Source organism: Xiphophorus maculatus, chromosome 1 (genome assembly GCF_002775205.1).
Source record: "Xiphophorus maculatus strain JP 163 A chromosome 1, X_maculatus-5.0-male, whole genome shotgun sequence".
Taxonomy (NCBI): domain Eukaryota; kingdom Metazoa; phylum Chordata; class Actinopteri; order Cyprinodontiformes; family Poeciliidae; genus Xiphophorus; species Xiphophorus maculatus.
In genome coordinates, this window is record NC_036443.1 from 24,949,006 (window position 1) to 24,965,831 (window position 16,826).

The window sequence follows — 16,826 nt, forward strand, 5'->3', positions numbered from 1 at the left end:
GGTTTTCTCAAGATGAGGAGTTAATTCCCCACTGGTTATCTAGAGATAATGAGTTAATTCCATATTACCCACAAATACTTTTTCTTGATTTCTCAAGATAATGACTTAATTTTACGTTTTCTGGAGATAACGAGTTAATTTTCATTATTAACTCGTTATCTCAAGTTAATTTAACAATGGTTTTCTCAAGTCAAAATTAATTTCTCAATGGTTTTCTTGAGACAACTTAGCTTTCAAATAGTTTTTCTTGATATAATCACTTAATTTCCTGTATTTTCTAGATAAAGTATTAATGTCTCCAATGTTTTTCTTAAGATATCAAGTTCATTTCTTGTTTTCCACATATATGCTTTTCCCCATTTTTTTTCTCAAATTAAATTTTTGAGTCAAGTTAATCTTGAGAAAACAAACTTTGTTTTCTTGAGATCACGAGATGAACGGGCTGCATTTAAAGGATGGAATAAAGTTTCGCTTGTGAAGGGGAGAAAACCATCGGTAAATCAACTTGTCATCTCAGACAATTTAAGTTCCTGCTTGTGAAATGATTACATTACAGTTAATTATGTGTTTAGCCTAAAATTGCACGTTCTTCCATGTTTTTTCTACTTTAATTTGATTTCTGACGTAAATCATGCGTAATCATGTGAGCCACTTGCTACGGCTAAACGTGGAAAATAAATAATCTATTAATTTGATGTCTCAGAAAATTAGAATACCAAAATGTCAGGTTTCTGAAAAAATTAGTTCCTCTGCACTCTATCTGATTTTGGCTTGTTTTGCTTCCCTCCTTTGTTGTAATTTTAAGGCATTTACATCTAAAGAAAGTAGAACATTGTGAAAATATATGCTTTACGTTACTCATTTCAAAAACTAAAGCTATTTTTTAGATTCAGTGCGTAAAGAGTAAATATTCCAAGCCCTTATTTCTACTAATTTGATCATTTCAGCTTACAGAAAATTAAAACTTTGTTGGCATGGACAAAATGTTTAAATTAAACAACAAACCTGTTATTGTAACCGAGTCAATCAAACTTCACAAGCGTGAGAATTATTTTAAATTTTTTATATTGTAAGTTTTCACCTTGGTTTTCTCTCTCAGGTTAAGCGAATCACACCTGGGATGGAGCTGCAGGTGACATTCGACACGCTGAACAAGACATGAACCGAACAGGTGGGAACGTAAAAAACCAGCAGCTGAAATAAGTTACAACATACAAAGAACGATAAAAAATAAATATTTTCTCTCACAGAAACAGGCCAACATGAGTTTCATACAGCTGAAATGAGCTTGCTGTGATCAAACGGCATCTACTCCAAACAACCAGAACCGCTTCAGCTGTAGTATTTGGGCCCAGGGGCCACAGATATGTCCAGGTATGAACCCGGCTGGTGCAGAACCACGATTTGTTGCTTTCTCAGAACCAGCAGGGACAAGAAAGTGGCTGCAGCCTGCGATCGAGTGTTTCCTCTGCAGAGCGACTTCAGGCTGAAGGCGGGATCTCCGGCGGTGTGGCTCTGCTGCAGAAACAAAACGCAAACAGATCCATCAGATCAGTTTCTATCAGCTGTTTGCTAGATTAGTTTAGGTTTTATTGGCTTCAGGTGTCGTTTCAGTCTGGTTTTGTAACAGCAGTTACACAGGTGGGGAAAATAAGTCACAGAAATTATTTTTATGTAGCAAAATCCTCCAAAGAAAAAAACCCCAACAAACTGTCAGTTTTGAATAAAATGTGTTAATGCACATTTAACAGAGTTTGGTAGTAACTAGTTACATTTACCTCCATAACCTTTTTAACAAAATGTACTTTTAGGAGTATTTTTACCACCCTGTACTTTCTACTCTTGAGTAAATTTTCTGAATTTTTTACCCACTGAATGAAAACAAACATGTTTTAATCACCAGACACAGACTCACACCTGCAGCTTTTGATAAAGTGTCTAAAGTTTTTTTTATTGACTTTCCCTGATTTTGTTATTTTTTATTATATGAATTATTGTCATTTTACTCCTTAAACCACTAAAATTTCCGCTGAACTTTATATTTCGGTCCGTCTGATTTTGTCATTTTTAAAATTAAATAATTGATAATTTGATGAATACTTGAGTAGACTTTTTACCAAATACTTTTTTACTCTTACTTGGGTTAAAATATGTTCAAGTCAAGCTGTTTTTACTTCAATATAATTTTTGGGTACTCTACACATCTCTGTGTAGTAGGGGTGACAAAGGTGTGGCCTGGGGACCAATCGTGGCCCTTTAAATGATTTTGTTTGGCCCAAAATTACAAATCAAGAATGTTAAAAAATTAACAAAACAGAAAATAATTGGATGCTTTTATTTTAATAAGGGAACCTATTTTATGTTTTGGATCTTTAGTAATGTTTCATTTTTATTTTCCTTTCAGTTATTTTTTTTACCTGTAGTTTATTTTATTTTTCCTTAGCAGGCCTTTTACCTTCAGGTCGTTGAGAAGCTTCATTGCTCTCCTGGTTATTCTCCTCTCCTCAAAGTCCTGGCTCCCCAGCAGAGACTGCAGGTTGGAAAAGCACCATGTTTTTAATCAGGGATGCTGCGCACACCGTCCAGCCAGCAGGGGAAAATTAACACCTGCCATCTGTTAGGAGCCGACAGACTAAAGCTTCCCTACCAGCTATTTTCAGACATTTCAGTTATTTAGAGCCAGAGAGGAGGCCAGCAGGCGGAGAAAAGCGACAGAAAGCGTCTGTTTCCTTGTAAGCACCTGGGTGTTGAGAGAAGTTGACTGAGTGCATTGCTCCACATTAGAGGGAAGGACAAACATGGAGTCTTCTGACGGCAGGTCGGGATGAGCGACATGTACGCCGAGTTCATCCTGACAGAAACAGATCACAAAGGAGTAAAAAACAACGACATTCCTCACATTTTCAGGTGACACTTCCTGTTAGGGCTTACTTGGATGATGGAAGAATATGACTCCTGATTGTCATTCATGAGGTCAAAGGCCATCAGCTCAGTGTTGTGAGTTATTTCAGTGTTTGAAGTTGAATCTACAACACTGGCGTCGCCTGTGAAGAGGGAGCTGATGTCTCCCTGAGCTGCAATGAAACCAATCAGAACAGGTAGAGAAAAACAAAAAATCTGCTGGAAATATTTTTTATAAAATGTCTTAAAACATGCAGAGCCCCCTGGTGGTCAATGGGGGATTTGTTTCCTCTTATCTCACAAATGTACAACAAATTAGGATCAATGTAAATGAAAAACAAAAAAAGGAGGCAAAAGTTTCCATCAAAAAACTCAGCAATGTTGGGATTAAATCTAAAATTTTCTAGACAAAAAACAAGAAGGTTTTTGAACTCCAAATGCAAAAATCTGTGAGAATAAACTCAGAAACTTTCTAAAAAAACAAAAAAAAAAAACTCAAAATTATAAGTTTTTTCAAGAAAATCTATGAAGTTCATGTAAAAAATTCAGAGTTTTTATCTTGAAATTTCTCAACTTGGAGTTCATAGATTTTCCTGTTTTTTTCTAGAGAATTTCTGATCTCATAATTTCAGAGTTTTTTTGTAGAAATTTACTCCTTTGCTTTCTGTCTACGTATTGAATACTGACAGTTTTCTGCTACACTAAGATGTTTTTTCATGAATATTAACATCAGGGCAGACTGGCGACCTGTCCAGGGTGAACCCCGCCTCTCGCCTGGAACGTAGCTGGAGAAACGCACCAGCAACCCTCCCGACCCCATTAGGGACAAAGGGTGAACAGAAAATGGATGGATGGATGGATTAACATCTCGTTTGTGAGTTATCTGAAGTTTTATGTGTTTTCTTTTGGATAAACGCACCGCAACCATGAAAAATTGAAAAGCAAAACTTTCTATTCTTACTTTAAAACATAAACATGACAGAATCCTTCTGAAAGAAGGAAATGAAGAAAATAAAAATACATTCAAACTATTTGGACTATTTTTGAGGATAATCTGACAATTTTGGTGGATCTGTGAGTCTGAAGGTTTAATGAAGGGACATTTTCTCTTTCACCAAAACATATTACATAAACAAACGATCTACCGCCATTTTTTCTGTACCGGAATTAGGAATGTATAAACACATTTTCACTTTATGGCTCTTTATCTGGCAGATTACTTCCAGATAATCTGTTTTTTACATTTTAGAATGTATAATGTTTCCCATGTTAAAAGTGAAATAATCTGCCAGTGTTACAAGTACTTTTTTAAAAATCAATATTCAAAAATTATTGACTTAATACAAAATCTTATATCTTGCTGAAAAGTAACTTGAGAGAGTTTTGTCTTATTTCTAGAGCAATATTTCTATATTTGCTCTAGAAATTAGACAAAAGATTTTGTTTCTGCAGCGGATCGCAATAAGAAAATGCATTTATTTTCAGGCTTTTATGCATCTTTGCCCGGAGTTTCAGTGAGTTTCCTTGTGTTTGCACATTAATCACATTAAGCATGATTCATATAATCGTACCTCCTTCTTTCTCTTGGCGCATCTGTTCAACCTCTTCTACGCTGTAAAATTTCAAATGGAAGACACTTTTGGCAAAGACCTGCGAAGGCAACATCAATTTATACACAGATATAAGGTATCAATACGGTAAAAAACTAAACATGTTGTGAGTTTTACCTCTTTAATGAGTGGATTCACCAGGGTGGAGCACGGTTTAGAGAAGAGTTTGTCGGCGCTGCCGCTCTCCTTCCAGAGCATGAGCTGCACCGTCGGCGGGGCCATGTCCAACGGAGCAACCAGATCCAAATAATCTGAGATCTGCTCCCTGATGGCGTCGTTGCTCAGCTCCTTCGTCTGGTCAACCACCAGCTTACGTTTCCTCTTACCCAGCTTTCTCTCAGAGTTTGCTTAAATAAAAACAATTATTTTTTAGAAATCATAAAGACTTCTCAGTCCCTTCCGGATGTTGCGATGTTTTTATGTGAGAGTTGCGGATTAAAATTTTTGATTTTGCAGCACCTCTCTAAAAAAGTTGAGCTTTTTGAAGCTTTATTTTTACAAAACAGTTCAAATTGCTGCACTAAAGTATCCAAAAAGGATTTTAACATAATTAATATTTAAAGTGTATGTAACATTAACAAGTAGCTTTTTGAAATATCAGCACCAATACAATAAAATCATCTCCTGAGGAATTGCCAAAATACAAATGAAGACTTTGATATTGGTCATTAAAATTAACATTAACCGGATAAACAGTAGAAGAAAGTCCTATAGAACTGGGCTTCAAAATACGTAAAGAAATAAAGTTTAGAAAGTTTTCTCTCCTTTAGTAATAATTATATTTGTTTAGCATTAATGCTGCCTCAGGCCTTCTGATTATAGTTGGCCAAGATGAACATTTATTTTATAATGATAATTGAAATATAGATTAGATTTTTTAAATAAAAAAGTTATATATTGATTTAAATTTATTTCTGCCATTTTTTCTCATTTCCCCTCAAGTTTTCAGAGGCCCTGTAGCGCCTCCTACTGGCCGCCTCTTTGAAAACACTGTTATAGAGCATATTGAAATGTATTTTGCAAAAAACAAAAGCAGTTTTTACAGTTTAGCATAATCCTGCAGGTTTGGTTTTCAAGAGACGTCATGAAACAGGAAGTTAGATTAGAAAGGGGCTAAACGGATTGGTCAAAGTTCAGCCGAGTTGCACTGATTGGTCAGAAAATAAAGAAAACGTTTAAGTTATTAGTGAGCAAAAGTTGCGATGACTGGTGAAAATTATAAGCCCGCAACAAATGACTGAATTTGTATTAATAGTTGCGATACAATAACAAATTTTGCTAGGCGATAAATCATCCCAGAAGTTATTGCAATAAATAACAATATTGTTACTTTGAGACCATTTTTAAGTGATAAAATGACAATGACATAAAAATGCAACAACACATTCTGAAAAATCACTAAACTTTAAATTCTGATGAATATTTAACACTGGAACTGGGAGATGCTTTAAATATCCAAAATAAAAAACAAAACAACAGAAAAAACAAATAAAATGAATTATTAAATCTCTGTAAACTAAATTGTAATTTAATAAAAAGGGTAAGTTGAGACCAAAGTATCAGACTGAAGAGTTTTATCATCCAGTTTCAGTTAGAGAGAAAAGAGAAAAACGCTAAAATAAATAGAAATTATTGAGCTTGTTTTATAATTGATTTATTGCGACAGACCCAGCGATCGCAACATCTCAGCTGATTTCTTAATGATCAGCTGAGATGTTGCGATCCATTTCCCATTTCACTGGGAAATGGAGGATCCCAGTTTGAGGCGTTTGCTTACGAGTGATGGGAACAGGTTCTAAAGCGAAAGCGGCCTCATCATTGGTCAGCAGAGTGGTTTCAGTTACCGTCTCCTCAGGAACGCCAAGGTCAACATCTGGAAAACACGAGGCGTTCATGAAACACGACCATCACGCACATGAAAACTCAGAGAGTTCGTTCCAGACATAAAAGTGCTGTTCTGTAAAACTTCGTCACCCATGTGAGGTTGATCATCCTGAATTGGAGAACCTTCTTTATTTTCACTTTGCAGCTCTTCCTGGATGAAACTCTGGGACTCAGTCTGATCTATGGGGTTCGACAGGAAGTCTGACGGGAAACCAAGAAGCAGCAGATCCCTTTAATCTTTGAGAAATTGTTACCTTTAATGAAAATAAACATTAAAGCTGCAGTATGCAACTTTTATAAAAACAATATTTACATATTTGTTGAAACTGTCACATACAGCTCGGTAAAAAAATTAAGAGACCATTTAAAATGATCCGTTTCTCTGATTTTACTCTTTATAGCTATATGTTTGAGTAAAATGAACTTTGTTCTTTTATTCTATGAACTGCTGACAACATGTCTCTGAAATACCAAGCAAAAATTTTGTTTTTATTTGCAGAAAATGAGAAATGGTCAAAATAACAAAAAAGATGCAGTTCTTTCAGGTCTGAAATAATGCAAAGAAAACAAGTTGATATTCATTTAGAAACAACAAAACTAATGTTTTAAGTCAGGAAGAGTTCAGGAATCAATACTTGGTGGAATAACCAGGAGGTTTTCAATGGGGTTCAGTGCTGTGCACTCTTCATTTTTTACCAGAGCTGTGTATTGTGACAGTATGGAAAAAATATAAAATCAAGCTCCTCTGCATTCTCCCAGCTACAAACTACAAACAACTAATCAGAGTTCGGAGGTGGGTCTTAGCGCTGTCAATTAGCCAGTTAGCATGACCACCGATAATGATTTATTGCGACAACAATAAATCATTAAATGGTTTTCCTGTAATGACAAGTTGTTTCTGTGCCATTAGCACATTTAGCAGCGTGTAGATGAGGATGATTGACAGCGATAACACCCTCTGATTGGTTGTTCTTGGCCTGGAGCAGTGTGTTTCTCTATCGTAGCTCAGGGAGACGGTGGAGGAGATTGATGTTTTCACAGATTATCTGCTTAATTACAATCTGTCAGGACATGGTGACAGATTTGACAAAATATTTTTTATAAACGTTACATAATGCAGCTTTAACAAAACAAGGGAAATAGTTAAACTATTTAGCTTTTTAATATAGTTTACCAATTGATTAGACTCAATAAAAGAACAAACAGGAGATTAATTAGTTCGGCACACACTACCAAGTAGGTCGAATTCGTTCTCCTCATCGCCAAATCCGTCTCTATGTGCTGAAAAGTCATCAAAGCTTTGGTCCAGCAGTGTGTTTGCTTGGCTCTGTGACTCATCGCCTACATGTCAGAAAGAGCGAAGCAGGGGAGGAAAAGAAACAGATAAAGACTAAATAAGAAGCAGCTTTGTCCTAGGAAATGTGGTGTCAAAACAAATGGATACTGCCTAATTAACAGAGACTAAAATGATAAAACTACTGTAAACATCAAACTCTGGAGGAGTATGAAAACAATCTGGCTCTCACCGATGTCTTGAAAGTTCAAAAACTGATGTCCGAAATCTTCTTTCAGAGTGATTTCCTCTGAGCGACACTGGTTCAGTGACACATCGATGTCACTTAGGTGATTAAAGATGAGGAACATTTACATCAGAACCTGATACTGCTGAGTAATCAATTTGAAATAGTTTCCGTGGGAATTAGAAACATTTCCAAGAGAATTGGAGAACATATTGGTGATGAGAGTTTGTGGAGCCTGAGCTGTCACCTGAGCAGAGGCAGCGGCGTATCAAAGGCAGTGAAATCTTCGACCAGAGTGATCGCCTTCACTGTCGCCTCAAGCCCTTCCACAGGCATATCAGTCTGACCTGAAATATTGACATAAAAAAACATCAATGTTGCATTAATGGTTAATTATTTCAATTCAAAGCAGTATTGAAACAGATAAAAACAATGTACATGTCTATAATTCAAGAATAAAACAATCATAAAAAATAGGATTTATTTTTTATTTTTTTATTATAGCCTGCACACATTATGAGTTTAAAAAATAATGTAAAATGAAGAGTCCACTGCACTGAACCCCACTGAAAACCTCCTGGTTTTTCCACCAAATATTGATTTCTGAATTCTTCCTGAGTTATAACATTAGTTTTGTTGTTTCTAAATGAATATCAACTTGTTCTCTTTGCATTATTTGAGGTCTGAAAGCGCTGCACCTTCTTTGTTATTTTGACCATTTCTCATTTTCTGTAAATACTAAATTTTTGCTTGGAATTTCACAGACATGTCAGTAGTTCATAGAATAAAAGAACGAAGTTCATTTTACTCAAACGAATAGGTTTAAAATGTCGACGTGGCCCTATGGTGGTATACAAGTTAAAGACAGCATTTATTGTTGAGTCACAATGTAAAGAAAACATTCTTCAATAAAAATGTCTCATAATAAAAAAATAAAATAATCAGTTTTTTATAAAATAGTGTTTCAAAACCACTTGGGATGATATTAAAGCGTAAGGAAATCTTCAACAACAAATCTCTAAATAAAACCAAAGAAAACATGCTTTGGCTTTACCGGAGAAGGAACAATTTAATATATAAATGTATTTACCCTACAATCACCAAGAAGGGACATTAGATCTGTGCTAGCCTGTGTTTAAACTAATTCCTAGCTTCCTGAGGTTTTTGGTCAGACTATCTCAAAGTGATTCATACTACTTTTTAGCTATAAATATGATGTAAATTTTATTTTTAACTCATGTTGCTTCTAAGTGTCTGACATACTGGGCACTCTTTTTAGGTGAAACGTAAACATTTCTGTGATTTTAATGTTTTTTCCACTGATTTTCTGTGAAACACTTTGAATAGTTTTGTGTACATATAAACTTGCCCAGTCAAAACAAATGGTTGCTACACAAGCTAGGGCAAGACGAACAAACTCCAAAATTTCTATAACCAATTTTTAGCAAATAAAAACAAATATGATACAACAGCAGTGGTCAGGGTTTAGCTCCAAACACCATAATAAAATACATGCTGCATGTAGGTAAATAAGACATAAATATTTAAAGCTGTAGGAAACACTACTTTGAAAAATAATGTTTTATAATAAACCTTGTTTAAACATTACAAGGTGTACCCTTTCTAAATTCTCTAACACTTTTATATGAAGTTTCTAGAGGTGTTCTTTTGTGTGTGTGGAGTTTTAAAATAAAAACTTGAAAAGGAACAGGTTGATTTTATGGTAATTTTGTCCAAGTTATGGTGGACATTCTGATTTGTAGCTTAGAAAATGGGTCAAAAAAGATAAGTCTGAAAATCTCCCCAAAATCTTTATATATTATTTTATATATTCCATACTAACCCTGGGCTGTAAAAATTAAATAGTATTTTACTTTTCCAGATTGCATAGAAACTGACAATTTCTTGAAACTTCTAAAATATTATAATCAACTTTTTAAATGTATTACTACAAATAAAAAAATTAAACAAAAAAAAAAAAAATGCTAAATAGTAAACGTAATCGTTACCTGGCCTGAATGCCATTTTAATTTTGATCAGGGCATCACTGCAGTCTGCAAGGAGATACTTTGTCTTCCTAGAGTAGATTCTGACCACGCCAAGAAGAAGATGACCAGAAGTCCTCAAACCAATTTTCATCTAGAAAAAAATCAGATTCACATCTTCAAAATCAGCTGTTTGAAGTTACTACAAATTAACTGGATTTAACAAATGGATATATTTCATTCTACAAGTTGTATATATGTATTTTTAGTAAGTAAGTAAGTTGTACGTTAGGGGAAAGGATGTCTCTGATGGATGTTTCCAAGTTGCATTCAAACACATGGGCCTTGGTAAGTTTCTTCTCCCAGTGCGCTGCCAGCCAAATTTTGGCTAACGGACCTCTTTTGGACGTAAACAGTTGCGTGAAGAACATCATTGTGAAATGATTAATATGACCTGGTATAGAAAAACAAGGAAATGTTAGGCTTTGTCTTTGTATTAACTTTACAACAACAACACAATGTATCGTTTATGCTAGGTTAGGTTACAGTCAGCTAACGCTAGCTGTCGCTGCATCGTGAGCTAAAATCCAGCAGCTATAGGTCAAGTTTTATGGGTAAAGAAATGACGTCGGTAGAATTTTAATGTTTCATAATTTAGAAATGAAATGTAAACGTTGTGAGGGAGAAAATAGCGCCGATATCACGAGCACGACTTACCTTTAGTTCAAGCGAAAACGAATTTTGACAACCTTTAGTGAACGTCAGCACGAGACGTATTTAGTTGCTAAGCAACCAACACTTCCGTTCCAGAAAACGAACTACGTCGAGTCATTTTAAAATCTGTAATTCTTTTATTGCTCGAAGAAAGACAACGAGCAGCGTAGATACCTATTATGTTATTAAGTCAAATAAATAAATAAATAAAATGATCAGCGTCAACGTCTCCCTCGACTAGAAGGAAGCTTGGAAGTTTTGAGTGATATTCGATATTTTTCGGCTTGATTCGACTGTAAGACACTTCCCTGTATCTGTATCTTCCCTATAACTCTTATATAAGAAACGACAATTTGCATCTGTTGGCTATTGCGCAAGACAAAAATAGCCTAGTGCCTGTATGCCAATCAGAACAAAGATGGCGGACTTCCGAGTCCCAAGCGTTACCACCGCATATTCTATAAAACATACAAAACATCTTCAAAGCAGCAGTAAGTGTTTATTCTTTTCAGAAACGTTATGGCAAAAGATTATTTGATATGTCCTGTTAAACTAGTAGAGCTTAACAGCTCTTTTTATTTTTGGTAATATAGTTAAAACTACAAGTTTACATCACAGAAAATAAATACACGTTAAGTCCATTTTGTTTAAAAGTCTAATTCTTCTTTTGGAGGTTTGCATTTGTTGTTGTAGGCATTTGTAACGGAGTCAGACTTAATAGGGTTGCCTTATGGGTTAATAAAATTCATAAGAAGTAATAATAATGATCAAAATACTAGATTGCCACTAATAATATCAATAATAAATAGGAAAATATATTTAGTTAATTAAAGCAATGTTTTTAAGGAGTGTACAAGAATGTAAATGTCTCTCTAAGGAACAATAACAAATGTATATTCAAAGACAAAACCAATGTTTAGAGTGAAATAGCACATTTCAAGACAGATTACATAGTGATGTGCAAAAGAAAAATGAAAATCTTTAAACCAAAAACGTTTATGCAATAAATAAACACAATAAACTGGTGTTTATTGCCAATAAACACCAGTTTATACACAATAAACATTGTGTAAAGGAAAGATTCTAGCTTTTCTTTACAGTAAGCATAAATCCTAGTGTATGCCTGGGATTTATCTGAGTGGATTGGCTTTTGCTAATCATTTTCTGTGTAGACATTTTAAAACTTTTTCTCAATGTGTTAAGATCTTGGGAGTTCCTTGGCAATTGCTACACAATTAAAATGTTACAACTTGAAAATTATTTTTTATTTAGGTGAACTTTTCACGTGGATAAAGATTTTGGCAATAAATAAAAGTCATCACCATGCCCAATAAACTAACAAAATGTCAACTTTCACTGCACAAATTGAAGCATTAAAACTTGAATACATTGGGCAATCCAGTCTGTTTGTAGAACAAACTAGTTTATGAAAAAACAAGACTTTTGGTGGACGTCTTGTTTGTTCGCTTCTGTTTGTATTCAGTAGAGGGCGCTCTAGCTCCAAAAAACCCCAAAAAACTTTAAGCACAATATTGTGCAAACTGGTAAGATTCTAACCTCCCTTTACAGTAGATTATTAATTTACTGCTATATATCTCATCAACTTGTCATCTGTAATTATTTGTTAAATTATTTAATCTTTATTGTCTATAAAAATTTTAATATTCATAATCCATTCTGTAAGAGTTTCTGTTGTTTTTTTTTTCTAGTGGATTTTGCAAAAATATTTGCAGGAAGTTTTAAATTGGTTTTGTCACCTCATGTTCTCCAAATAAATGGAGGCACTAATCAGAATTTTATTCAAGATTTAAAGAAAACACAAAATGTTCAACTTAATGTTTACCAACAGTAAATTTATTGCGATACTCAATTGTTTCTGCTGCTTCTAAAAATCGTATGTAATGCTGGAGAATAAGTCACTGAAGGTTTTCAGCTGAACATCAAACTATCATACGGACAGTTAAAATCAAAATAGCACTGATTTTACTCCAGGAAACGCAGAACAGCTGTAAAACATTTAAGCTGCATTTAGTTGTGTTTACTTTGTTCCACTCTTTAAGTCAAATAAATTTACCCAGGTTTATATTTTGAACCTAAATGTTTGGGTTTGTGAAAGATAAACTTACAGCAGTAAGTTATGATAACTTTTTATTAATTTTGTCAAACCTCCAAGAGTTGAATAAACTAGAGGTTTTAGGTTAGCACTTAAAAAACTGAATGAAAAAGACAGGCGTGGGAACTATTTCCCAGAATGCTTAGTGGCATGGAAGTGCGTTACATTGATCTGACTCTTGTGTGTTATTAGGAATTAGGAAACGTTTATTTTAATTAATGTCCTGTTCACACTAAATGTTTCTGAGCTGAATTTATTGTGATGTTTAATAAAATTCATTATCAGATCAGAAAATTTGTTCATGCAATTTGCAACAAGAATTTAAATGATTCTAAAGTGAAATACGTAGATATTTTAACTTGATATTATGAGTGAAAACAATAGAAAAATGTGGTTCTTTAACTAGATGAGGGCAGTTTTTTCTTATATATAGTGAAATGATTATTTGGTTTAAATTGCAGGATTAAGTTAAAACTCACAATTCAAGATTAATTAACTTAAAAACAATGTTTAGACAACTTGTATTTGTTGTTAAATCAACTTCATAAACTTTCATTTCTGAGTTAAAACCAAAATATCTTAGTTGTTGCATTTTCAAGGCAGCAGGTGAACTTTCATTTCCAAGTTAAACCACCTTCAAATGTTTTACAGTGAAATATACATTAATAACATGATTATTTATTGAGTCTAATCAAGTTTAAACCAAAATTTAACAATAATCTTTGTTTCATTCCTTAACAATTTCCTTTGCAAAAGTGAACAGATAAAACTGCAGTTTTCTGGTTATTCAGGCATTGTTTCATACAGCTGTGACGAAATGTTTAAATTTAATGCTTTTTTCTTTTAATTCAACAGATTATAAAAAAAATATGTACCCCTTTCCGTGGCAGAAAGACGGTTGGCCCTTTTCATACAAGAGCAAAATCTGATTTTTAAAAAAATGGCTGCTTGTCAATTAATTGTCAGTCGATTGATAAGATAAATTAACCTTAAATGAACTCATTAATTGATAACTTGTGTTCGTAACAAAGTTCAGATTCTTCTGGTGGCTCCAGTCACCATTCAGACAAAAATAACTTTAGCCTCTCTCCCTTCTCGATCATCCATTCATTCATGAGTCGTTTGCAGATTCTCCTTTGTAAACACTCTAAAGCAGAGAAGCTCTGCTGCAGCTTCATGTAAACCGGTTAATCTAATCCTCTCATCGATTCTCTGGATGGTGAGCAGGTTGACCGAAGTGAGCCTCCAACTCCAGCTCTGTGAGGATTCACCGCAGAAAAGGAGATCTTATTTGCATAGCACATTTTCAGCGACAGGGCAATTCATAGCTCTTTACATGATTAAAGGGAAAATTAAACTAGAAATATGGAAAAACTTTACAATGCAGTGGAAAAGCAAAGGAAAGAGATGAAAAACAGACAACAGTTTATGATGTTCCAGTGGTTAATAGAAAGCAACTCTAAATAAATTGGATTTTTAGCCTTGGTTTAAAGCAGAGGTCTGCAACATTTATGGACCTTCCACAATGGCTGAGAATTATATATATATATATATTATATATATATATATATATATATATATATATATATATATAATATATATATTATATATATATATATATATATATATATATATATATATATATATATATATATATATATATATATATATATATATATATACAGTATTATGTCTCTCCCTTTTCTAATATTGTTTAGAATAAAATAGCTGCCTCCTATTTTGTCTCCTTTGAAGAAAACGTAGATTGCTGAATGAACTTGAAGACGCTGGACTCTCCAGGTAATGAACAGTTTTCTAAGCAACATGAAGTCGCAGAGGTTTCAAATCTAAAGGTTTCTTCATATATATTTATCATGCAATGTAACAGCTTCAAGTATTGATTTAGAAATATTAAATTTAGAAGAAGATGTGTTAATTTGGAATCCATCCTAATAAAAGACTTATACTTTCCCTAATTTAGGAGAAATAAGAGAATACCAAAACGGAAGTTTGTTACGTCTTTTTATTAAATAAGTTTTACAAGATTCTTTTTTTTTAAATTAGTCAATAATAGCATTACTTATGCTGATGTTTACATACACATAAAGCCACACAGCAGTGAAAAAAATAAAGAAAATCAATTTAAATGTGTTTCTAATTTCTAGGAAAGCAGATTTTGGGAGCAGCACGCAGGACATCAGATATGATAATTTCCTCGTTTATTTCAGTTTGAGGCTTTTATTCACATTAGTTGCCAGGAAAGATGAGCAGAACGGCAATGAAAGGAGCTGCAGTGGAAACTGTTTTACATGATAAGTGGCCCTGATGTGCTAGAATCAAATAAAAACATTTAAGCAGTTATTAAAGTAAAGTTGTATTTGCCAGCTTGTAAGCTACTTTGGAAATCCAAATTTTTAAGAATGTTTTATAAGTCTTTCCCTCTTTTTGTAATGATATAAAAATCTGTAAATTATATCTGGTGAGCATGTTCTAGTTGTGTGTGTAAAATCTAACTTATCTTAACACAAATCTACTTTTTTATTCACATAGTTTGAATGCAGTGAGCCTGAAAGTAGAGAAAACACAAATTAAACAAGTAAAAATTGGAATCATCAGTTTTCCTCTTCATGGGTCTGATCAGTTATTAGCTGCGTTTCCATTACCAACATGCACAAAACTGTTGATATTCCACTGATGTCGAGTTTCGCAATTGTGTGTTTCCATTAGAAAAGAAATGAAATGAAAATTAGGCGTGAATAAGTTTGTTCAGGTGATAAGTCATTAAAAAAATGATTCGCCATCATCCTCCTACCACTTCCTGTCGTCATCTTTGTCTTTTCCACCAGTAGCTTTCGAACATGTGATGAGAAAAAAGTGTCTCCATTGGAGTTTTGTGCAAAATACACAAAAAATTAATTAATCCTCCTAAAGTGTGAGTTCTTTATATTAAGCAAATTTATTTTTGTAATTCCAATTTGCACAGTTATATGGTCAATGGAAATGCAACTGTTGAAAGATAAAAATGCTATTTTCTATTTATTAACTGCATCAGAAATAAAAACACTCAGATTCACTCATTACATTTGATTTTATTTCATGTGTTAAAGTCGTTATTCTCCCATCACACTACTCTGTTTCTACGTTTGATTTAAATGCCACAGGAACGTAACGCCACAATTTGTCAGTGACACAATTTGATCATTAACTAACTTAAGCTGCCACAGATTATTTGGACTAGTTGAAAAATGTAACTCTATCAGAGCTGCAGCTTCCACACGCCATGTACAATTCAGCTAAAAGTTATTCATACTCCTGGCAGATTTTATGCTTGTTTCTAGAAGTGAGACAGGCATCTTGCTAAAGATATTAAAACAATATAAAGATAGGTTAAATTTGAAAATCAATTAATTTACCAGTTCTTTAGATAGATTTTATTAACAAGTGGGATGCCAAATTATTTATACCCTCCTGAACAATCAGTGGAAATTATTGGCATTACAACAATCACATCCCTTTAATATTTCATTTGATATTTTGACAGTTTATCTTCAGTGATGAGATCCAAGTCTTTGAGATTGGAAGGTCTCTTTGCCATAACGCTAATCTTTAGCTCAATCCACAGATTTTTTTTTTTTAATCAGATAAATGTAAATCAACCAAGGGTACGACTACTTTCGGTTTTAACAGATGCTTGACTCACGTCAGGGTTCTGGATGCTTGAAACTGGCGGCTCAACTTACTTTCTGATTACTTTGGTTTATAATTATTTAACCACTCACACTTTGGACTGTCAGCTGACAAAAAATGTAAAATAAGAAGTAAAAATGACATCACCACAAACGTGATATACCCAGTCAAGACACAGTTGAAGAATGCAATGAATTTCACACCCTTGATCCAAACATGCATTCACTATTCAGAACTTGAGCAGATTAGAAACAACTCACATACTTCAAAATCAAAACAGGACTTCACGTTTCACAAAATCTCCTTAATTTCCTCACGATTAGAAAATGTTACACCTAAAACTTGTTTCCAGAGTCCATGGAAACCATAAAAAAATGGCAGCATTAAAATAAAAAAAAGAAAAAAGAAATTG

The 16,826-nt window shown here is 33.7% G+C and overlaps 1 protein-coding gene across 1 annotated transcript; it reads right to left on the bottom strand.

The window, feature by feature from the left end:
- Nucleotides 1-1,262: 1,262 nt before the first annotated feature.
- LOC102229371 (double-strand-break repair protein rad21 homolog) lies at nt 1,263-10,655 on the bottom strand. The gene is made up of 14 exons (XM_005810687.3): nt 10,618-10,655; nt 10,188-10,354; nt 9,925-10,054; nt 8,163-8,262; nt 7,922-8,013; nt 7,629-7,736; nt 6,486-6,596; nt 6,289-6,384; nt 4,629-4,858; nt 4,473-4,551; nt 2,932-3,074; nt 2,741-2,851; nt 2,456-2,530; nt 1,263-1,518 (listed from the first exon to the last, which is right to left on the bottom strand). Exons 2-14 carry the CDS (start codon nt 10,332-10,334, stop codon nt 1,333-1,335), a joined length of 1,608 nt encoding a protein of 535 aa, XP_005810744.2. The 5' UTR covers nt 10,335-10,354; nt 10,618-10,655; the 3' UTR covers nt 1,263-1,332.
- Between the last annotated feature and the right edge of the window lie 6,171 nt (nt 10,656-16,826).